This window comes from Mesoplodon densirostris, chromosome 2, assembly GCF_025265405.1.
Source record: "Mesoplodon densirostris isolate mMesDen1 chromosome 2, mMesDen1 primary haplotype, whole genome shotgun sequence".
NCBI lineage: Eukaryota > Metazoa > Chordata > Mammalia > Artiodactyla > Ziphiidae > Mesoplodon > Mesoplodon densirostris.
The window spans coordinates 192,940,101-192,962,948 of NC_082662.1; the positions used below are offsets into that span (position 1 = coordinate 192,940,101).

The 22,848-nt window shown below is 43.3% G+C and overlaps 1 protein-coding gene across 2 annotated transcripts in view; it reads right to left on the bottom strand.

Moving 5' to 3' along the window:
* The window catches only part of KDM5B (lysine demethylase 5B), a 73,849-nt gene that overhangs the window by 11,865 nt on the left and 39,136 nt on the right, over window positions 1-22,848 (bottom strand). For both annotated transcript variants that reach the window (XM_060091520.1, XM_060091519.1), the window contains exons 5-20: window positions 21,622-21,756; window positions 19,767-19,863; window positions 18,322-18,431; window positions 16,645-16,803; window positions 16,059-16,178; window positions 13,857-14,015; window positions 13,033-13,214; window positions 11,515-11,677; window positions 9,359-9,478; window positions 8,606-8,800; window positions 6,044-6,225; window positions 5,806-5,930; window positions 4,762-4,912; window positions 4,516-4,630; window positions 3,744-4,099; window positions 2,293-2,431 (exon numbers count right to left, since the gene is read on the bottom strand). In XM_060091520.1, coding sequence (XP_059947503.1) covers window positions 2,293-2,431; window positions 3,744-4,099; window positions 4,516-4,630; window positions 4,762-4,912; window positions 5,806-5,930; window positions 6,044-6,225; window positions 8,606-8,800; window positions 9,359-9,478; window positions 11,515-11,677; window positions 13,033-13,214; window positions 13,857-14,015; window positions 16,059-16,178; window positions 16,645-16,803; window positions 18,322-18,431; window positions 19,767-19,863; window positions 21,622-21,756 — 2,508 coding nt within the window. The remainder of the gene's footprint in view (window positions 1-2,292; window positions 2,432-3,743; window positions 4,100-4,515; window positions 4,631-4,761; window positions 4,913-5,805; window positions 5,931-6,043; window positions 6,226-8,605; window positions 8,801-9,358; window positions 9,479-11,514; window positions 11,678-13,032; window positions 13,215-13,856; window positions 14,016-16,058; window positions 16,179-16,644; window positions 16,804-18,321; window positions 18,432-19,766; window positions 19,864-21,621; window positions 21,757-22,848) is intronic.

Genomic DNA, 22,848 nt, shown 5'->3' on the forward strand with positions numbered 1-22,848 from the left:
ACGGACGGGTGCTGACAAAACCTGCCAGCTGGCCGATGGTGGTGGAGGTGGAGCAGCGTGGGTTCTTCCACTCGACAAGTAAGAACCTACTTTATGCTGGGACCATGGATACAACTTTGGACCTGGCATATACTGTGGTCCCTTTGTTCAGACTGTTTATGCCCTTGTCAATTCACTTGTCATTTTTGTCCCTATGGATGGTTTGAAAAAAATTCAGCAGAAATGTAAATTTGTAATAACTCAAAGGATTTCCATACTGATTCAAGAGAAATAAAAGCAACAAAACAAATATTTCACTTCAATTCACTCACCAATGATGAATTATAGTAACTCAGTATAGATTATTCAGGAAACCAAAAATGAGTTGTGAAAGCCCACTGGCTCTCCAACTTCATTATGCATTAAGAATCATCTGGGGGTCTTCTATTTATTCTCACAGGATTGAAACTATAAGGGCATAGGTATTCTGCTGGATGCGTAAAAAAGGTGTCTCACAAATTATATGCTCTGCCTATGGTACTCCATTTAGAAACATATGGAGCACTCCCTAAGTGAACAGCAGAATAGTGGGTGACATTTTAAAATAAATAATCCACTAAACACGAACAGGTTCCTTGTTGTTGCTCACACCTCTCTACTATTCCTTCAATATATGACGCAAGGAAAGGCCAGGCTATTATTTCAGGAATGGAGCAAAACTTGCTTTTTGTCCTTATGGACATTGTTGCAAACACAGTACTAAGTAGTACATACGTTACAGCATGTGAAGGGAGCAAACCCACCCAGACATGTGTCCTTGCTTCTGATTTCATATGCTCACCTCTCCTCATCGTCATGACCTCACCTTCTGGCTGCCAGCAACCATGAGTGCAAGGGGGGACAGTGACCGTAACCACTACAGTTCCAACAATCACAGACAAGAGCCTGCATCAAAAACCTCACTGGAGGGCTTCCCTGGTGGCGCAGTGGTTGAGAGCCCACCTGCCGATGTAGGGGACACAGGTTCGTGCCCCGGTCGTGCCCCGGTCGTGCCCCGGTCCGGGAAGATCCCACATGCCGTGGAGCGGCTGGGCCCGTGAGCCATGGCCGCTGAGCCTGCGCATCCGGAGACTGTGCTCCGCCAACGGGAGAGGCCACAGCAGTGAGAGGTCCGCGTGCCGCAAAAAAAAAAAAAAAAAACCCTCACTGGGGAAGTTTATGTACACAGCAAACACTTTCCTTGGTTTTTTCTTGGCGGGCTGGGGTCGCCCCTTAATTAAGTAATATTTATCAAACAATGTATCTTCTCTTCCCTATTAACAAGAACAGATGTCCAGATGTTTTGTTGAAAACACGTGGCTAAAACTGTCCTGTTTGGCATTTCTCATTAGCAATTGGTTAATTAGCACCACTTAAAATTACACAGATATTCAGAAGACCAGATGGTATTTTATTCCTAGAATCTGACGGCTTCAACAAAACAGAACTTAAGCCTCAAGAACAATATAAATTAAAAATTTAAAAACCTATCCCATTAAATAATTCAAAGATCTTTTTTCTCAATAGGCCCGTAAGACCCACTGATTTATGATCGTTAGAGAGAAAAAGGAAGACACTCCCACCAACCACTTTTCAAATGAAGTTATCCAGCTGAAAATTGGGAAAAACATAGAATATATTCTGTCTATACCTTAATAATGTTACAAGTGAATTTAATTTTCTATGTTAACTTATAGGTAAGTCTTAGCAAGTATAACATCTAGCACAGGGGCACAGATACTCAGTGCTGATTACTTTGGACAGTTACTTTAGAACGTGCTCATCTCACTGCTTTTGTAGGTATGGAGCACATTTAAGTCACTACTTGGTGAAACTAAGGGCCTAGTTTGGCCATGTAATCACGTATCAAGGCTCACTGAATCTGCTACTCTTCATTATGTAAACTCCAAGTGGTTGGCAAGCCAGCAAGAGACAGCCGTACTTGTCAGACGTTAGAAACTGTGTTTCTCCCACAACTTCATTTTTAGCTCTTTTTCTTCAACCCCAACCAAGTAATTAAGTCTGTTATGGGAGGGTCCCAAGCTCCTAGAAGAGGTTGGTTAAATTATCTAAGCTTTAAATACTGAGCCAACTAGTCAGGACAGTAGACGGGGTGGGTAAGTGCATCTACACAAGGCTGAAGAGAAATCAGTAATCTGGCCAACCCAAACACTGAACCTGCGTAGTGAGGTCCAACATATCCCCCTTTGCAAGTGTTTACATTACTGCTCTTTATAGACGCATTTACACACACGGGACATTTTGTAAACCCACCTGCAGGGCCTCTACGTCCTGAAGCCAGTCTCTGGCTCTCTGCACAGAGTCTTTCAGAGCCGCACCATTGGGCAGGTATGCGGGGATCTCCTCGATCTCCTTAACCACTGTAGCAAGGCTGTTCAATGAATGCCGAGGCCTACAAAAGCAAAATGACGCTACTCAGCTTTTACACTGTGGCTCACTTTTCTCGTGGTTTTCTTACCAGAGAAAATAGGAAAATCACTTCAGGGACTTCCCTGGTGGCACAGTGGTTAAGAATCCACCTGCCAGTGCAGGGGACATGGGTTCGAGCCCTGGTCTGGGAAGATCCCAGATGCTGCGGAGCAACAAAGCCCCTGCACCACAACTACTGAGCCTGTGCTCTAGAGCCCACAAGCCAAAACTACTGAGCCTACACACCACAGCTACGGAAGCCCGTGCGCCTAGAGCCCATGCTTTGCAACAAAAGAAGCCACTGCAATGAGAAGCCCGCACAACGCAACGAAGAACAGCCCCCGCTTGCCACAAAAAAGAAAAATCACTTCAAAGGAAATTCAGAATAGCAAATAACTTTTTTCAAAGAGCAAATAACTACTAGATATCAAATTATCTATTTTCAAATGGTTGCATAAGACTTACGCAAATAACTCAGTGAAGCATTTAAGTTCTACTTATTTCTGATTTGACATTGGAATAACCATAAACTTCCATTTGCAAAAGATAACTTAGGGATAATTTACGCTATGTTAAACTAGATACGCTATCAAGACTCATACAGCTTCACTAAGAAAATTAAAAATCTCCAGGATATCAATATACCAAAAGCACAGAACCCAAAACTTTTATACTCTCTGCTCAATGACCACTATTTTAGGATTACAAAATAAGGTCTGCAACCTAGGTATTTCTTGTACTTTGTGTTGTCAATTGGAATAATAAAGACCTATCAGACGGAAAGCAAGATTAGGGAGGGAATCATCATCTCCCCTCGGATGGTTAGCTTGAGTCCAACCCATCTCTCGAGTATAGATAAGGTCACAAAGCTACAGCATTAATGTGGAGAATTACGGCACCATCTTCATCTTAAAGACAGTGCACACTGACTCTCAGATGTTTCTCTTTAAGACTTCTTGGAATCTTATTCATTAACTGTGGGTTTAAACAGTTCCACTTATTTGTAAATGTTTTCTTCTCTCAAAGATGTTATCCTCGAGGTCCAGGGAAATTTCATTAAACCAACTCTAGAAAAGGTATTTCCATTTGAACCATTCATTTCACAATCGGTTAAGCAAGGAAAGAAATTAATATTCTTTTGCCCAAGCTCCAAAGCAGCTCCAAACATCTCAGCTATTTCCACACACACAGCTCAGCTACTGTGCCCACGTCCCGTCCTACTTCCCATGCTCTGCGCTCCCGGAGGGACACAGTGCCAGCCTTCTCTGGGCAGAGGCATGGGTGTGCTTGTTTACCTGGCCTTGAGGAGACTCCTGGCTTTGTCATCCCAGTGCTCTGATACCGTGAGCAGTTCTTGAAGCCGTGCCATAGCCTTCTCCACAGCTGAATACGGGGCCAGACCCACCCCCAGGTCTATGAGACGTCTCATATCATCTAAGGTGAGGGAGCTGGGGTCTAGGCAAGCCTGCTGCACCTCCTCCAGCCAATGGGCCTGCTCCAGCCGAACACGCATCTCAGCAAGCTGGGGAAGCTCGACATCAAATTCAAAGCTGACGTCTAGCAAGTCTTGCAGCTCAGTGGCACTGGGCATCTCTTCAGAGAGCAATTTCTGGCTATGCTGTTGGAAATCTTCTACACGATTCAAGAGATCCTTAAAAAACACAGGTTGTTGCATCAAACAATATTTTCAGTAACTGGCTTCTTGAAAACTCAGAATCTTCAGTGCATATTCAACATGACCCTCTGCCATTTCACTTAATTCTAGCAACAATACGGGTAAACAAGGTAATACATAAGCCAACTGACAGTTACACAAGTGACTCTAAGAGAGACTTGTACCAACTGTAGTAGCTGGTGGTCACTGTGAAAGGTAAAAATTTCCAACCTTCTCTCTCCTCTGCAGGCCCGTTACAATCTCTTTATATACACGTACCACTCAAAGGGTTACTAAAAGCATTTGCAAATAAATGTACAAATTAACCACAGGGGAAGACAACTTGATCATGTGAACTGGGCTCGTGTACAAAATACAGGAAGGCGGGCAGCCCCACCTCCCCATCCAGGTACCTTCAGCAGTGGCGTCTGACTGAGGACACAGGGCAGGGCGTGCAGCTGGCTCACGAACTGTCGGAGCTCGTTCACTGTCAACTGATGGTGGGATTTCCCTCCACCAGATCGATACCTAGACAGACAAAGGCCCAAGGAGACTGCATGAGAGCAGGTACCCCACCAGCCCCAGACTCCAACGTCATGGGTAAAACCAGCCACAACAGGCTGCCGAAGAGCCCAAGCCAGGGCGTGCACAGCGCCCACCTCGTCTGCCTCTTGCCGTTAAGCAGCTGCTGGGCGACAGAGGCACATTTCTCCGCATCCTGCGTCACTAAGCGGAGGTGACGTAAAAGATCGTTGTCCGGGAATTTCTTCATCTCAGATTCCTCAATCAAAGCCTTAAAGCTGACAAGGCCTAGGAATAAAGAAAAGATCACCTTTTCTGTGATCATTATGTATGAAATACAGAGGGGGAGGTTCGATTTGATCAGTTCTTACCTATGGATATTTGCAATGTTTTACCTCTTTAATAAATTTGCTCTTTTTTTTTTTGGCCGAGAGTGGAAGCTTTAAAAGCGCCTAGAACTGCCCTTCACTGTGGACATGTCTAAGAAACAAAGAACCCCTGCCTTGTCAAAGCAGAGCAAACGCAGTTCTTCTTGTGGCTGGAACCACCTTTTCCTCCTGCATTTTACTCTGCACCCAGCAAGGAACTGGTGGGCTCAGAGACAGTGACCTGCACCCGCCCCTGAAGAGGAGAGGGAAGAGTCACCTGCTGAGCGACAGAAAGGAAAGCAAACGAAAAACGAAAAACACTTTGAAAGAAAAGATGTGAAGGGAAGCGGTGACTTTCAAATGTAATAACAAGAGACAGAGACTTTGACTGAACTAAGAAGTAATAAACCAGCATTTCACACTCTTAATTTGATGATATGCTGTCTTTGTCCTGAGATCTAGTTCAAAAACAACAAGCAAAACAAACAAAAACCTTTTCTAAAGGTCCATATAAAATGTGAAATACTTTTATTTCTGAGACAAAGAGGTGTAAAGGTTATTTGGTAACAATATGATGTTTGTTAAATACACGATCCTGCACAACTCATATATCAAGACTTCACCTTGATGTAAGGACATATGCCTCATTCACTCTTGGCTTTAAAACCTCTGCTAAAGCTCCAAACCTGGCTGGACAGATGGGTTAAGTCAGGCTGCTTCAAGTAATCCATTTGCTGATAACTTTAAGTTGGCTATGTTACAACCAGTCCCAATTTGCCAATCACCAAATCACACTTTCTATATACCACGTACTTTTCTTCTTATTAATCTTTGCCTCCAAAGCTTCGTTCACATTCAAGGCCCATTCGTTGTAAGATTCTGCTCGAAGCTTCAGTGCATTCATCATGGGGTAGAGATCATCCAGAGTGTATCTATACCTGGAAACAGAATAGCAGGCTTAGCTCTGAGATATGTGGGTTTGGAGGAAATCAGATGTTTTATACTAAGGATTTACTGTTTTCCACAGAAAAAAATCATTCTTCCTACTCACCGCAGTTTATATTTATAAGGAGGACAGGAACATAATTCCTTTACATGATGCAGGCAAACAAGCAGGCCAGGTTTACAAGAACAGGAGATGGCAGACATGAAGCATGTGGTTTTGCATTTTACACACTGACGCTCATCATCTGGCAACAGCTCAAAATCCATTCTTTCTGCATCAATTACTCCCTAGAATAAAGTGTGTACTTTAGAGATCTCCAAAGGATAATACAATCCACCAGCCCCCAAGACAAACATGTAATAGTTGAGTTTAAAAAAAAAAAAAAAAAAGAGCCTTACCAAAGTAGAGAGTAGAGAGTGCGTTGATTAAAAATGTGGGGAGGAATTCCCTGGTGGCGCAGTGGTTAAGAATCCGCCTGCCAATGCAGGCGGACACGGGTTCGTCCCTGGTCCGGGAAGATCCCACATGTCGCGGAGCAACTAAGTCCGGGAGCTACAACTACTGAGCCTGCGAGCCACAACTACTGAAGCCCACGCGCCTAGAGCCCGTGCTCCACAACAAGAGAAGCCACCGCAATGAGAAGTACGCGCACCACAACGAAGAGTAGCCCCCGCTCGCCGCAACTAGAGAAAAGCCCGCGCACAGCAACAAAGACTCAACACAGCCAAAAATAAATAAATAAAAATTTAAAAATGTGTGTGGACCTAGCAAATGTGGGCAAGTTAACCTATTTCACCCATCTAGGGAGAACCCCTTCTGGACACGGTAGGTCCTTATGTTTGGCCATTTTGATCTGAGCATGAGAACAGTTATTAGCAGGCCCATAAAACTACGGAGATTAGCTGTTTATTCTACTCCAAATTGGCCTAGTCCATATTTTGGGTCTAGATAAGAGCAAAAGAAATGCATATACTTCCTACTACAGAGGAAATGCTATACAGGGCTTCAGAGCAATGTTGCTGGAGAATCCACAAAAAGAACAAATATAAATGAAAGGAGAGAAGATGGGGCAGGTGAAAAAGACTATCGTGCAGGAATTGTCAATGTGAAGACGCTGAGTGGTCTATTAGCCTCTTATATGGGAAGTTCTTGGAAAAGGTTCGACAATCTGTGCAACAGAGACTGTAATCGTAACAAGGAATTTCCCAACTGATACTGTCAAGATAAATGAGGTCTTCAACCAGGCAGTTTCTTTTTTTTTTTTGCGGTACGTGGGCCTCTCACTGTTGTGGCCTCTCCCGTTGCGGAGCACAGGCTCTGGACGCGTAGGCTCAGTGGCCATGGCTCACGGGCCCAGCCGCTCCGTGGCATGTGGGATCTTCCCGGACCGGGGCACGAACCCACGTCCCCGGCATCGGCAGGCGGACTCTCAACCACTGCGCCACCAGGGAAGCCCTCAACTGTATTTTTAAATACTAGCAGTAAACAATTGGAAATCAAAAAAATTTTTAAGTACCATTCTTAATAGTACCAACAAATGAGAAATACCTTATCATAAACCCAAGAAAATATGTGTAAAACCTGTGTGCTGCAGTCTACAAAATACTGAAAGAAATCAAGAACACCTAAATAAATGAGGGGATAGACTATGTCCATGGATTGGAAGACTCGGTATTGTTAAGATGTCAATTCTCCCCCAAACTATCCATAGGTTGAATGCAGTTCCAATCAAAATGCCAACAGGCTTTTTGGTAGAAGTCAGTAAGCTGATTCTAAACTTTATATGGAAAAGCAAAGGAACTAAAATAGGCAAAACAATTTTTAAAAGGAACAAAGTTGGAGAACTCACACTACCTCATTTCAAAACTTATTAGAAAGTTACAGTAATCAAGACCATATGGTATTAGCAAGAGGACAAATGCATAGATTAACAGACTAGAACAGAGTCCAGAAGTAGCTCCACACGTGTGAATTAATTTTCAACAAAGGTGCCAGGGTAATTCAATGGAAAAGGGGGTCTTTTCAAGAAATGGTGCTGGAACAGTTAGACAGCCATATGCAAAAAACAATGATCTCAACCCACACCTTGCCACAAACAAAACTTACTCAAGAGGATTAAAGACTTAAATGTAAAACCTAAAACTAGAAAATCTACATGACTACACATGAGAAAACCTTTGTGACTTTGGTTAAGAAGGACATACCAAAAAAGATCCATAAAAGAAAACACTGATAAACTGAACTTCATCAAAATGAAAAACTTCTGCTCTTTGAAAGACACTGTTAAGAGAATGAAAAGACAAGCCACTAGCTGGAAGAAAATACTTGCAGAACACTTCTCTGATAAAGGACTGGTGTCTAGAATAAAGAGAAGTCTCCCGACAACCCCATGAAAAAGGGGTAGAGCGAGACATGTGAGCAGACACTTCACCAAAGAGATACATATGCAGGTAGCAAATAAATACAGGATAAGATGTTCAATATATCATTCATTAGCCATTAGAGAAATGAAAAGTAAAAGCACAATGAGACGCCCATATACATCTATTAGAATGGTCTTAAAGGAAATGAGACTAAGGAAAAGCTTCCTTAAAATGGTATCAAAGTGCTTAAGAACTCTACTAAGTAACACCCAATGACATGCAGTTGGGGTTCCAGAAACCTTACCAATTTACGAACAGTTTCCCTTAGAGCCTTCTCGTCCTCAATCATAATGGCCATGTCTTTCTGAACAGTTGATGCCACTACAACGTCTAGTACGTCCGCCTTGGAGGCCATCTTGCAAATCATCTCGTCGTGGGAAAATACACAGTAGCGGTGCAGCAGGCGGTAATGCTCCACGCACTGTCGGCCTAAGGGCAGCTGCGCCAAAAGACAGGGAGGACACGTGACATTCATCTCTCCCCTTCCTGTTTCCAAAGACTCCTGACCTTTATTATCAATTACCAAATATCACATCTTGGGTCATATATTGATATCATATATCAATCCTAAAACTAGATTCTAACAAGCCTTGGACCTTTTAAATCTTTGCATCTCAAGGATTGGGCAAATTAGGTACACTGATTAAAAACTGGTTTAAAAACCCAACGTATTAATAATGCAGTAATGTCTACAACAATGTAGAATCTAATTGGAAATATGAATTTATACATTTCCTGAAACAACTGTGTGGAACTGGTGTGGTTAATCTACTTCACTGGTGTGGTTAATCTACACTCAGCAGACTCTTCACCAGGTCTTGGCTGACACTGCAGGGCCAGGGCCTCTCCTGCTGGGAAGGTACACAGCTGGCCGACCTGCCATTTCAGCAGCAACTGGTTTAAGCAACTAGACACATGACAGCTTCTAAGCATTCTATACCATTTCTGCAGGAAAAACGGTAAATGTGAAAAGGCTTGCTAGGTCATAATTACACACCCAATCGACAGTGCAGAAGTTAACGGCCTCAGCGAAATTAAAACCTTGATTGAAACCGCTGTGGTAGGCTCGTGGAAATGTGATCACAAACTCCCCAGCACACTGATTAGTTCGGTAAACCTAAGGAGACAGAAATTGGAGATTTTCAGTGACATCCTCACGAAAGACAATCTAGACATAGACTATCAGATGATTCTCCAGAAAGGGTAGGGAAAAAAGTATGGCTGAATATTACCTAAGGATATTCATTTCTGCCACAAGATGGAGTAGTTCCCCAGACTGCCAGGTTGATAATTATCTCAAGAGAAAACAGCTTACACCACAAAAATCTGGCTACATCCAGGATCAGGACACATCTTTCCAAATATTATCATACTGAAATAGGATCTCCTACCACCAACTGAAGAAAGTCCACTCTATTTCAAGGATCTCATTCCACACAGAGATCTTCTTGATTTGGGCCTCAAAATTACCTCCCACCAACAATTCCCCTTTTCCCTCTACCCAAAAAACACCTATATTGCTCTAGGCATAAAATCCTCAGACTGAACAAACTACTACATAATAGTAATAATATTAGATGTCTTTTCAATACATATCTCTCCACCAGCAGTTCTCCAAAATGTAGTTCCCAGACCAAAAGCAGCAACACCAACTGGGAACTTGTTGGAAATGCCAATTCTCAAGCAGCACCCAGGCCACAAAGCCGTGCAACTAGGGCTGAGGCCCCGCCCTGTGCTGGAACACGCCCTTCCGGGCTCTGACAGGCCAAGTCTGCAGAGGGCAACCACCGCAGGAGCACAGCCCTCCATCGGGACGGCCTCCTCCTCCTCAACTCTCTGCCACACGCACTCCCCTTCAGAGCCCCACGCCTCGGTTCAAACGCCATTAGGAGCCCTTTCCAGCCCTTTCAGAGTTAGTGGCTCGGCCCCCGAGTCAACACCACTGTCAAACCATACCACTCTTCCGTGATCTGTGTAAACGCTGTCTTTCCCTTACACTGTGAGTCCCCAAATGCACGAGTTCATTCACCTACCTCTCTAGGTCCAGAGTCTAGCCCCACGTGGTTTGCTCAACTATTAAAGAACAGGGCGAGAGGTCTCTTTTAAAGCCAGCAACACATAACAGATCAGAAAGACGGATCAACATGGGGCGGGCGTGGAGGGGTCAAGATGGAAAATGCCAACAACGAGGAGATGGTGGTATTTTGATGACTATTGGTCCTTATTTTCTAAGCTTTGGCCCATGAATATTTTAGGATCCCTCAAAGAAAATTCCTTTCCATCTGCCCCCATTTACTGGCCTGTGAACCCAAAAGCATAAAATGAAGGTCACAAGATCAAGAATTCCTCTTAACATGGTAAATGTATCATTTACATTTGGTTGAGCTAACCAAGATGGATTCTTCAACTTCATACATCTCAATCTGGCCTCCCAAAATGCCTTCAGAGTTTCCTCCGAAAGGAAGCCACTAAGCAAAAATAAGTGCCACTTCGTAGAAAAACCTCAGAGGAAAAAGCACCAATAGCAACTTTCAGTCTAGAGTGGGAACCCCGAAATCCAAGCTCAACACACTGAAATAAAATTTCTCTTAAGCTTCATTAGGGGCAGCGGGGAGAATGTAAGATCCACCAAGCATGTCACCATGTAAATTCAATGAGTTATTTTCTAAAGTAGGGATGGAGTATGAAGGATTCTGACACAAGAGTTTAGATCTAATTATATCAATAACAGAACCTAGCCATTTTCAGAGTAAACTAATTTATACTAACAACACTTATTTTTTACGGTTTTTGTTTTGCTGAGTTGAAGGACTGAAGTTATAAACAAAAGTTATAGTTTAGAAAGCAGGAATGGTGATGGTGTACAACCTGTGAATGTACTCTGAACTGAACACCAGAAAGGAAAGGAAGACACAGCCTCACAGTTACTACTGCAAAGTAAGGCTGCTCAGCAATCTAGTCATCAGCTGCAACAAATCAGCTTTTTATGGTGTCTGAGGATCCAGTCCCACTGGCTTAATGCAATATTGTACTAAATGACACCAAACAGCTGTTTCTACACAACCACATCAGCTTCATAAAAACGTGAGCAACAGGGAAAAAGAGAAGTGGGGAGTTCAGCCTAGGTGGCAGGAGGATTGACCCACAACATACAGGCACTTCGTGAGTCATCAGGGTATTGGGGTTCATGATGGTGACGAGCTGGTGGAGCAGGTCGGGCTGGGAGATGAAGAGCTCCGGGGCCAGCCTTTTCATCACGGTCTCCAGCTGCTCGGCGGCGTACCCTGGGACTCCATACCAGGTCTTTGGCTCACCCCTAAAATAGATTGTAAAAGCAGATTAATCTCAAAATTTACATGAAATTTCAGTAGCTTCTTCAACTCATACACAAAATCAACCAGCAAACACCAATGCAAACAAGATGGTTAACCAGTTCCTATTTTTTAGATCCTGCTTTGTAAGGCAATGTTCAAACTGAAGAAATATCACCAGAAATATGATCGGAACACATGTAATGCATTTTCCCTCTTCAAGGATAAAGTTTAAACATGAGACTTCCCATCTGAGGTCCCTCTTTTCCCTCCCATTTTACCTGACCCTTGACCCTTCAGAAAATGTAGATATCTAGCATTTCTAAGAATATAAAGTATTATGTTAGCTACAGGGTATGTGGTCACCACAATTTCCTACAGCAACTAGCAAGGGATGGCAACTCTCCGCCCTGACAGCGAGTTAAACCAAACTCTAAGTAAGGTGATTAGCATTTCTAAAGAGCTCCTCTTCAAAGCACGTTTAACTGTCAACCAATTAATCTGTAACATCCCTGTGAGGTATGGTAAACATCATTTCACAGCTGGGAGCAATTGCCTGGGGAAGCAGGACTGACATTCTGCACGTAAAAGGCCAGCTCCCTCTTTCTTGTGGTACATCCTCAAATCCCTTGTGTGGGAATTTAAGTGAGTTACAGATCTTCAAATATATTTGTACTCAGAAAGCAAGGGAAATGGAGGGGAAGGAAACAGATGTGAAATAAAAGTTAAAGAGCCCAAATATCCGCCCCAGCCCACCACACACACACACACACACACACACACACACACACACACACACACACACACACACACACACACACACACACACACACACACACACACACACACACACACACGCACGGATGGGGTGCACTCTACCTACCGTGCACAGTGATGCTAGAACTCAGCAGGCCGTCAGGAGCGGTCAGTCCCGAGGTCCTGGAGGACCCACATGCCCCACGCCCCACTGCTCACCCAAAGGGCTATCTGGGCCGCCGGGCCCACAGAACGGGAAGGTTTCCACAGTAAAAGCAACTCGGTGCTTTCTAACCTTTCTGCGAGTAAAGACTTCTTTGACAATTAGCGAAAAGCTGTCTATCTTCTCCCCAGAAGCCAGTTATACTTGAAAACTCATGTGCAAGTGCAGGGTTTCATGGATTTCCTACAGATTCTTAAGAACCTTTGTCTTAAATTGTTAGGATATCTGTCCAATAGTAGTTAAAAAAAAAAAAAAAAAACCTACGGAAAAAAAAACCTCATCACTCTTCAGACTCAGTTAAGAGATGTGTCACAACTAAGAGGCGGGTAAGTTTTCCAACTCGGCGTGCATACCATCTGTAGGTTCTCTGGAACCCCTTACCAGTGCAGGTAGTTAATGGAATAGCTCCAGTGGTCTTCAATATGCCAACAGAAGGAAGAAAAGCACATTCCCACGTACAACCAAGGAAGCTTCATGCCGCATATGTCAGCGGTGATGTGAGCGAGGACAGACTGCTCCATCACTGGCATGTTGTTCAAATTCCAGCCACTGTCAAGATATTCCTAAAAATAAGGAGAATATCTTGACATTATAAATAAAGTATAAATAAAGGTTTATACTTTATACTTAAATTCTCTATCATGCTAACATTTTGGAACTCTGCTGGTTTCAAAAAGCTGGCTGAAAGGTCTCCTTCAAAATAAAAAGAATGGCGGGGGGGCCGCTATGCTTACCTCCTGGATGCCCATAGATTACTTCTGCCCAGCTCTGTGCTTTACATAAATGTACTTGTGTGTGTGTGTCTGTGTGTGTGTGTCTATATTATGTGTGTGTATCTGGTTCCAATCCCTCAGATTTTCTTCAGAACGAGAAACCCAAGTTACAGAATCTGAAGTCAAAGGGAGGTAAGTGATTCTCCCATATCATCTAGTTGGGACTAGAATTCTTCTATGGGTTCCTTCTACTATTCTTGAAATCATTAAAAATCTGGTAATTAAGGATTTGCTGAAAGTATCATAAATTACTTCAAGCCAACCAACCAATTTCCATGACTATCTCAAGTTCCAAGTGACATACGTGTTGTAGCACAGCTGCTACTAGCCCAGCGTGACGACCTCTGGATCAACGGTGGGCTCGCTCTAAAGGCGCCCCCCGCCCGTCCCCCCGGCGCCCCCGCAAGTCCACATGCTCACAGCCACGCCTACCTCCTCCTCAGGCGAGAGCTTCACTTTCCCGTCTCGGACCGGGAAGCCACTGCCGAACTCCTTCGAGGCAATATCAGCTCCATATTCCACGGTAACATCCTCTTCAATAGTGCTCACCAGTCGCCAAAATTCTTTCTCAACCAGTTCTGTGGGAACCATCTGTATACAAAACAAGGAAGTAAAGAGAGTGACTCTCCTCAGACACTCACAAACTGCCCGTGACCAATCTGACTAGACAGGCTAAGTGACAGGAGTCACAGGATAGCAGCCTGAGGAAAAACTGTGTACATAACGTCCCAAATGTTCCTCAACTGGACCCCGACAACTCAGACATGAACATCACTTTCTAAAAGGAATTTTATAACCAAGAGCTGACTAAGAATTCATGTTCCTCTATCAACAACCTGGCCACTACTGTAAAAGGAGTCAAGGAAAGCAGTGCTAAGATTTAAGAACTGGAGATGTTTTTCTGTTTTGAGAACTCTAATATACAACCTGGTTGACTTCTGTTTAGGAACAGTAGTTAGCTGTATTTGAACGATGCTTTATCCTCTGAAATGCGTTCAAACACATCACCTGAGTCCACCCTCTCGCTCTTTCCACTAGACCTTGCAGAGAGTAATGTGGGCAGCCACGAGGAAAAGGCAGGGTGCAGCAACTCTGCGGCTGCAGGCCCGAGTGTAAAGGGCTGGCCAGGCTGAGTGCTTAGGATCTGCACTAATCTGATATGAGGTCAGAGGCCTGTCCCTCAAAGTGCAAAAAGCCAACCACAAATACAAGAGGCACCAGGACTGGTTAAGCAAACATATGGGGAAATAATATGTAATGCAGGAGGGGTAAAAAGATCTGAAAATTCAAAGGGAATATTACTTGAATGTATAAGCCTGTTAAATAAGGGAACATTTTAAGTAACTTAACAGTTAATGTTAGTGATGTGAGGCGAAGCAGGTGCACTCATACACTGCTATGGTCCCGTAAATGATACAGCTATTAGATGGGGAAAAAATAGATAAATATTAAGAAAATAATCCAATTAAATAGACACATACAGGACTTCCCTGGTGGCGCAGTGGTTAAGAATCCGTCTGCCAATGCAAGGGACACGGGTGGGCTCAACAACCAGATCCCGACCGGTTCCCGGATCCCTGGTCCGGGAAGATCCCACATGCTGTGGAGCAATTAAGCCCGTGCGCCACAACTACTGAGCCTGCGCTCTAGAGCCCTCGCGTCACAACTACTATAGCCCGTGTGCCCTAGGGCCCACATGCCTCAACTACTGAAGCCTAGAGCCCGTGCTCCTCAACATGAGAAGCCACCACAGTGCGAAGCCCGTGCACCGTAACAAAGAATAGTGCCTGTTCGCCGCAACTACAGAAAGCTCACACGCAGCAATGAAGACCCAACACAGCCCCCGCCCCCCGCAAAAGGAGATGTCTGCTATAGCACTTTGTTGGTAGTGAGAAAAAACAGCTTAAATATCCAGAAGTATGGTAGGAAACCATTCATTTTGGTGTACTCATTTGATGGAATAGTAAATGCTGAATGAAGCATGCTTATGCTTCTAAGGGAATAAAGGAGAATTTAAAATACTAATGTTTAGGGACTTCCCTGGCGGTCCAGTGGTCCCCTTCCAATGCAGGGGACGTGGGTTCGATCCCTGGTCGGGGAACTAAAATCCCACATTCTGCAGAGCAACTAAGCCCGCATGCCACAACTAGAGAGAGCCCCGTGCTCCAAACAGCCCGTGCACCGCAACTAAGACCCGACGAAGCCAAATAAATAAATAAATATAAAATCCTAAAGTTTACAGTGCTAACTTATGACAACATAACAAGAGGTAAATGTGCCCCCAGGGCACAGCACATGGATTGGCACACAGGAGTCATTCAATAAATTTTGCAAAGTTTTCTTTGAATTTTATTTGTTGAGCTGAAAGGACTGCTGGTGATTTCCTTTCATTGGTATTCTGTTACTGTCGCTATATGATTTGTCTCAAAAGGCCTATCTTTAGAGAAATCAAATGAAAAATTAGAATGCATTTTGAAGTACTGTGGAACGTTAATACTACTGAACAAATTAAAGGTTTCATTGTGCAAGACAATGACTGACTATCAGAGATAAGGGCCAACTCAAACGTCTTCAGATATACCTTTCCCCAAAGTTATTAAAATCCTAAATCGAAGCAGTTATGTATGTACATACATGGACTGGCATGTTGAAGTAATCAGATTTGAACGCATCTGCCATTTCCCCGAAAGTACGGAGGGTATAGTCCCTGGCTGCCTGTTCAAAACCAAATGCTTCTTGTGGCTTACTGCACTCCTGTCAAAACACAAAGAAAGAAAAAGGAAAGATATTTATTTATATGTATATTTACTTATGGTTCACGTATATATGTATATATATGAGAAATCATATATATATGTTTACTAAAATTACTTATGTAGTGTAATTCCATTTGTGCAATTTCCATTTGTCTGGATGAATATACACTGAAGTAGTAACAGTGTGGACTATGAAATTATCTATGTTTTAAGATTTTCAGTGCCTAAGAATTTTTGCAAAGAGCATGCAATGCTTTTTTCAAATAAAAATTTTAGAAGTGTAGTTATTAAACTGTTCTCCTGACTCTCAGCTTGCTGCACAGCTGTACAGCTAGCTCACGTCCAAGACCTCTTTCCTATTCAGGCCCACCCCAATTTATCAATTGCCAAACCTAAAACCAGAAGGTGAAGAAAAAACCTTCTTAAGGAAATTTTCTGATGCCACCTCTGCTATTACTGCTGACCTGAGCCAAACACTTAGGACACCTCCAGTCTCCCTTGGGAACATCATGGAGCGGCGGGATCAGGCAGAAGGTGTGGTAACTGTCGTCACACCCATCACACAAGAGAAGCCGGTCCTCATCGTTGCCACTGCCACACAAGAGGCAGACATACAGGTCAACCTGCGGCATGAAAATGGGCACAGAACACAGGGTCGTGAGCTGCTGTTTGATTCTGTGAAACTCTAGGAATGAAATGGATCTGAGGCATAATATAGTCTCTCCAACATGCTGCAAGTGAAAATGTTTCATCCTCTATAAGGGACATTGTAAATAAAAATGCTTCACCTTCTATTATGAGATATTTCATAACATCTCATGCATTCCCAACTCTGAAGAGTAATCTCCAAGATTTCTCAATTGTGTGTTTTAATTAAAGTTTGTTACTTAAATATCCAGCTTTTAGTAGCTTATAGAAAGATAGTTTTCTAGAAGAAAAACATGTTAGGCAATAAATTATCCACCTAACCAAAAACAGAACTAATAAAGGAAAAGTTCAATTTTGCCATGTTAAAAGGCAAAAGATTTTACAGTTTTTACAAAACTTAGTTTCCTTTTAACATGGCAAAATTGAAGTTAACTAACCACATTAAATTACCACTTTACATTCTAATTAATCATAGTTAAGTTCCCCCAAACACAGTAATAAACCTACACAGTCATTACCTACTATGGGTTGTATCATGTTTCCCCAAAATTCCTATGCTGAAGTCCTAACCCCCAGTACCTCAGAATGTGACTGTATTTGGAGACAGGGTCTTAAAGAGGTCGTTAAAAAGGTCATATGGGTGGGCCCTAATCCAGTATGACTGGTGTCCTTTTAAGAAGAGACTAGGACACAGACACACACAGAGGAAAACCATGAGGACACAGGGACATGACCGTCTACAAGCCAAGGACAGAGGCCTCAGTAAAAAACCAAGTCTGCAAACACCCTGATCTCAGACTTGTAGCCTCCAGAACCGTGGGAAAATAAACTTCGCTTGTTTGAGCCACTTGGTCTGTGATACTTCATTATGGCAGCCGGAGCAGACTTTTTTGTTGTAGCAAATAGAAACCTGGGCTCTGCTAGTTTTCTGACTGCTCTGTTTCTGTGCTGGGGCAGAGGGAGATGATATTTATGAACAGAACATTTAATTGGAATAACTTCCAATTCCAAGATCAAAAGCACTGTCATCAAGCTGCTCCCAGGTGCTCAGAAGGGGGCTGAGGAAGAGAGCTTGGCTTTTTGTTTCCACCTGAGTGAACAGCTCCCCAGGCCTCTGACCCTGCTAGGCCCTCGCCTCCCTCCTACCTGCACACTCCTTCCCTTATCCTTCCTTGCTGTAAAGTTGGAAGACATCATCTTGACTTCTGATCTACCTTCAGCTCGCTTGGAGGTGGGCTAGTCACTTATCGACAATTCTCCATAGGATCGAGCTCACCAGTATTCAGTGCTAACCTGAACGTCCTCCAGAAAAATGGCTGTCAACGCTCCCAGCTGTTACTACTGATTTCATGATGCATCCGTGTTTCCGTTTATAAACGGATACTACAAACCACCTCCAAAGGTCTTTTCAGTGTGAGACACTGGGCCAGCAGTCCCAGGTAAGGCACTAAGTATAAACTGGGCTGTACAAGTGGTTAAAGATGTCGACTCACAGCACTGGTGGTTTTCTTCGCTCGACTCCTGGGTTTCTCCTTCTCGCTCTCTGTAATACACTCCTTCCTCTCAGCAGGTTCTTGCTTGAGGCTGCTTTTCCCGTCTTTCTCTGTAGGAAGCAGTCCAGGTCAGCACTCCCTCTGCTCTGCGCCCATCAGCTCCCTCCCCCCGTGCTCATCCCTCCTGCTGCTGAGGTGCACCCGGGAATGCTTCAGCGCAGCAGCACCCAGAGTTACTACGTTCAGGAGCTCCGTGCTGCCTACTTTATGATGACGTGCAACTCTCACACCATTCAAATTCCAAGATACAAGCACAAGATAGGATACCAGATGTTGCTCAGGTCTGTATGCTTTCAAAATGGGAGCCGAAGATATGCTCTTCTTAAGACTAAGACATAACATATGTTGGTGAAAGCAAATTCCTCTTGATCTTAACCATAAGACACTGACCGTTCACCAACAGCACCCCCTCCACGTTACAGATGATCCCTTCATGATCTAAGATTACTAGCCTCTCTAGCTTCCTGGTTTCAAAGACTGAGAATTTTCTAAAACACTAGCTATCAATTAATGAGCTATTGTGCAGAAAGTATTGCGCTAAATGCTTTCCATCAATTGTTATTATGTCAATCACATAACCCTTTGCAACCAATCTGTTTCAAAGACAAGAAAACTGACGTTAAAAGAAGTCAAGAAGTATCTCTAAGGTCATACAACTAGTTAGTGGCTGAGCCAGGATTCAGATTCAGATCTGTATTTTTACAACTCTATCTACTTTCCGTTATGTTGCGCTGCCTTTTCCACTAACTCACCAGTCACTAAGAAAAGCCCATTTCAATAACTACTTCTTCATTACTAAGTGCCTGCCTATATAGAATTTCTCTCAAGACAGTGTCAAATCTACCTTTCAGTGACTGACATCAAGCAGTGGCCAGGCAAGCATCTGTCAATTAAAACTCAGATTAAGAAAGCCTGCCTGCCTGCCACGCCTGAAACAAACCTATCAGATATCCAGTCAAAGGCACCTATGCTTCTCACAAATCAGTTCTTTACAATTAATGCTATTGAACCAAATTTCAAAGTATTGGGTTGGCCAAAAAGTTTGCTTGGTTTTAAGTAAAAATAAGACACATTTTTCATTTTCACCAAGAACTGTATTGAACAACATATTCACTAACCGAATGAACTTTTTGGCCAACCCAATAGCAACTAGTTACAGTTGAGAAATTCAATCACATTTCTAATATGCATATATTCATTTGTTTCTCTCTCCTTCCAGTCATCTAATTATGAAAACAAGGATATTAATATAATAAGATTTTATTTCTCAAGGCACAACCCAGTGACTAGTATGTAAAGTTGTTCCAATATTTTCTTAACTACCAGATGAATGATTGTTTTTACTTATTCACTCTTCCTTCCTATTCATGGATGAACTTTCTTACCATTTTCACACTTTGGAGCTGGACATCCCATTCGACGTCTCAGGTTATGAGTTCTGGCTTCTGCTGTCTCTTCTGGTTCTATTTTAATATTCATGGCCTTAAAAAAATTTGTCATATACATGAATATTACCTTTAAAAAGACAGAAATCTTCTAAAATCCAATTGGAATCACAAAGTGCCTATAATCTTATAAATTCTCTCTATTAGTAGGACATTCAAAACTCTCTCCCTTAGAGCAGAGATCCCACCCTTAATATTATTGTTACTTAAGGAATCAATGAGGAAACTTAGAAGTTAGGAGTATTCTCCACTTCAACAGGTCAAAAATTGAGGGAAAAGTCAAAGGATCAGGGATGACTTATGGGAAGTGTGACTACCCAAATTGAGAACAGTGTGTATTTCCTCCTAGAAGCCCCTCAGTTCTCATCTACTCACAACTTACATAACTTAGCCAAATCCTCAACAGTTACATAAATAACGTAATTTCATCAGCCTAGAAGAGTTTGCTGGCTCTTCCAAAGTATGACAGCATTCAAGGAAAACTCAGCTTCCACAACAAGTTTCTATTAATTCTTGTTGTGAACTGTCACTACAAACTGCTCCCCTAACACCGCTGAGTCACGGCTCCCTCATCAGTGAGAGCGCGTGAGCCAGTCTCAGTACCTGGTGTCCACAAAGTGCTCATACTGATTGATAAGCAAAGCCCTGTCTGCTCTGGGACACAAGTGACGTTGTGGAACTGTGCCTGTGTTCATTCATGCACAATCAAGATGTCTACTGCTAACACGATTTCTTCCAGGGCCATACCATCACCATGATGCGTCATCAAGACAGACCTAGGCATCCACAGCACTGGGCGTGTCTTACACATTTAAAGATCAAGATGTGCTCAAACAAGAACTGACTTTAAGACGAATAAACTTGCAGCCTGCTTGTGGGCTTCAAATAACCATATATGTTCCTATTCTGAGGGATTCTCACTTCAAAAAAATAGAGTCACTAAATTTTTTCATATCTCCAACTTACCTAAGTGAAAAGTAATTCTCTTATTTATCCATTTCCTCAGAAACCAAAATGGCTGATTTTTTTCATCCTCACCAATAATTATTAAATAACCCAACTGCTGACTTAGAACCCTAACTAATGCCATGAGGCTTCCCAGTTCTAAACTTCCCTAATATATTAACCACTGACTCTTCATACTCATGTGTCCACCTCTGTGTGGGAACAGGTAGCTGGGAGAATACTCTTCTCCCTGTCCAGGAGAAACCTCTCAGAGGAGAAAAATCTAAGAGCAACTTGTCTTCTTAAGTCTTTCACGCCTCATCTTCCCTCGTGCTTCACTCTCATTTTACCCGTGTGTTATATATCACCAGCCCCCCTTGCTGACTGAATATTTTCTGGCTTAGCATAAATGTTTGCCACAGATTCCATACTCCTCTTCAGGAAGTCTGAGAAAAATAGCTTTCACTACCTTCTTCGTAACCTCTCAAAAACAGTACTTTTCAGCAAAAATCTCCAACTTCACTCCTACTAACCTTAATTCCCAATAAACCTTGCCCAACATCACGAGGGTCACAATGAACGCCTATTCACCTATTCTTCCCTAGGCTCTGACAGTTAACCATGCAGCAGCTGACTGTCCAGGCAGCATAAACCTAGAAAGATTTCAATTCCTTGCCCCTCTGACAGTGCAATTCCCCCAAGTGTAAAAGCTAGAGTATACACAGCATCCATCTGTGAGGTTAAGTAAAGTTCAATCTATGAAGAGCACGTGCATGAGAGAAATCGAGGGTGAGACACACGTTAGCACTGGGACTTGAGGCCTGTCTGATCAGCCTCACGAGGCTCTCACCTCCGCTCTCATGCGTTTTGCTCGTCGAGCTGGAGGACACGTTTCCAAGGGCTGCACAGACTGCCTCTGGGGAATATCATGGGGTTTGTATTCCTTGTCCTTTGTGTCTGTGGTCAGGTTTGGCTTCTGCAGACACTGGAAATAAAACACAACCGTACTGATAAATTCTCCGCCACCCCCTTTTTTAAAAAAATTAATTTATTTATTTTTAATTTTGGCTGCATTGGGTCTTCGTTGCTGCGCATGGGCTTTCTCTAGTTGCGGCGAGAGAGGGCTACTCTTCATTGCGGTGTGCGGGCTTCTCATTGCGGTGGCTTCTCTTGTTGAGGAACATAGGCTCTGGGCACATGGGCTTCAGTAGTTGTGGCACGTGGGCTCAGTAGCTGTGGCTCGTGGGCTCAGTAGTTGTGGCTCGCGGGCTCTAGAGCGAAGCCTCAGTAGTTGTGGCGCACGGGCTTAGTTGCTCTGCAGCATGTGGGATCTTCCCAGAGCAGGGCTTGAAACTGTGTCCTCTGCATTGGCAGGAGGATTCTTAACCACTGCACCACCAGGGAAGTCCCTTCCCCCTTTTTATTTATTTTTTTTATTTTTTATTTTTTTGTGTGCGGTACGCGGGCCTCTCACTGCTGTGGCCTCTCCTGTTGCGGACCACAGGCTCCGGATGCGCAGGCTCAGCGGCCATGGTTCATGGGCCCAGCCGCTCCGCGGCATGTGGGATCTTCCCGGACTGGGGCACGAACCCGGGTCCCCTGCATCGGCAGGCGGACTCTCAACCACTGCGCCACCAGGGAAGCCCCCTTCCCCCTTTTTTAATCTTAAGAGAATTTCACTGGATTTTTGCAGGGTATATTTTACAATGATTTATGGAAATACATAACAGGTGTGCAATTTTTAAAATCTAAATAAACACAAAGACAAGTCTGCAGTTACCAACCATATACACACACACACAGTTGTAACAGCTTCACTTTTTTTCAGGAGGTGAATGGTGTTGCTTCAATTCATTTAATTGTTGATATCACCTCATCAGGTTACAACAGGCCACAGCAGGCTCAAGGCAGTCCCCATGAGCCAACAACAATTATCCCTGCTTGCAACTGTAAATTAAGTGAAGGCCCAAACTGCTAGAAAGGCCCCCTGTATGTTCCCCAAATAGCTTTCCATAATCAGAATATCTCATTTAAAAAATGTTTACAGTAATAAAATATGGAATCCAGTAAGTTTTCT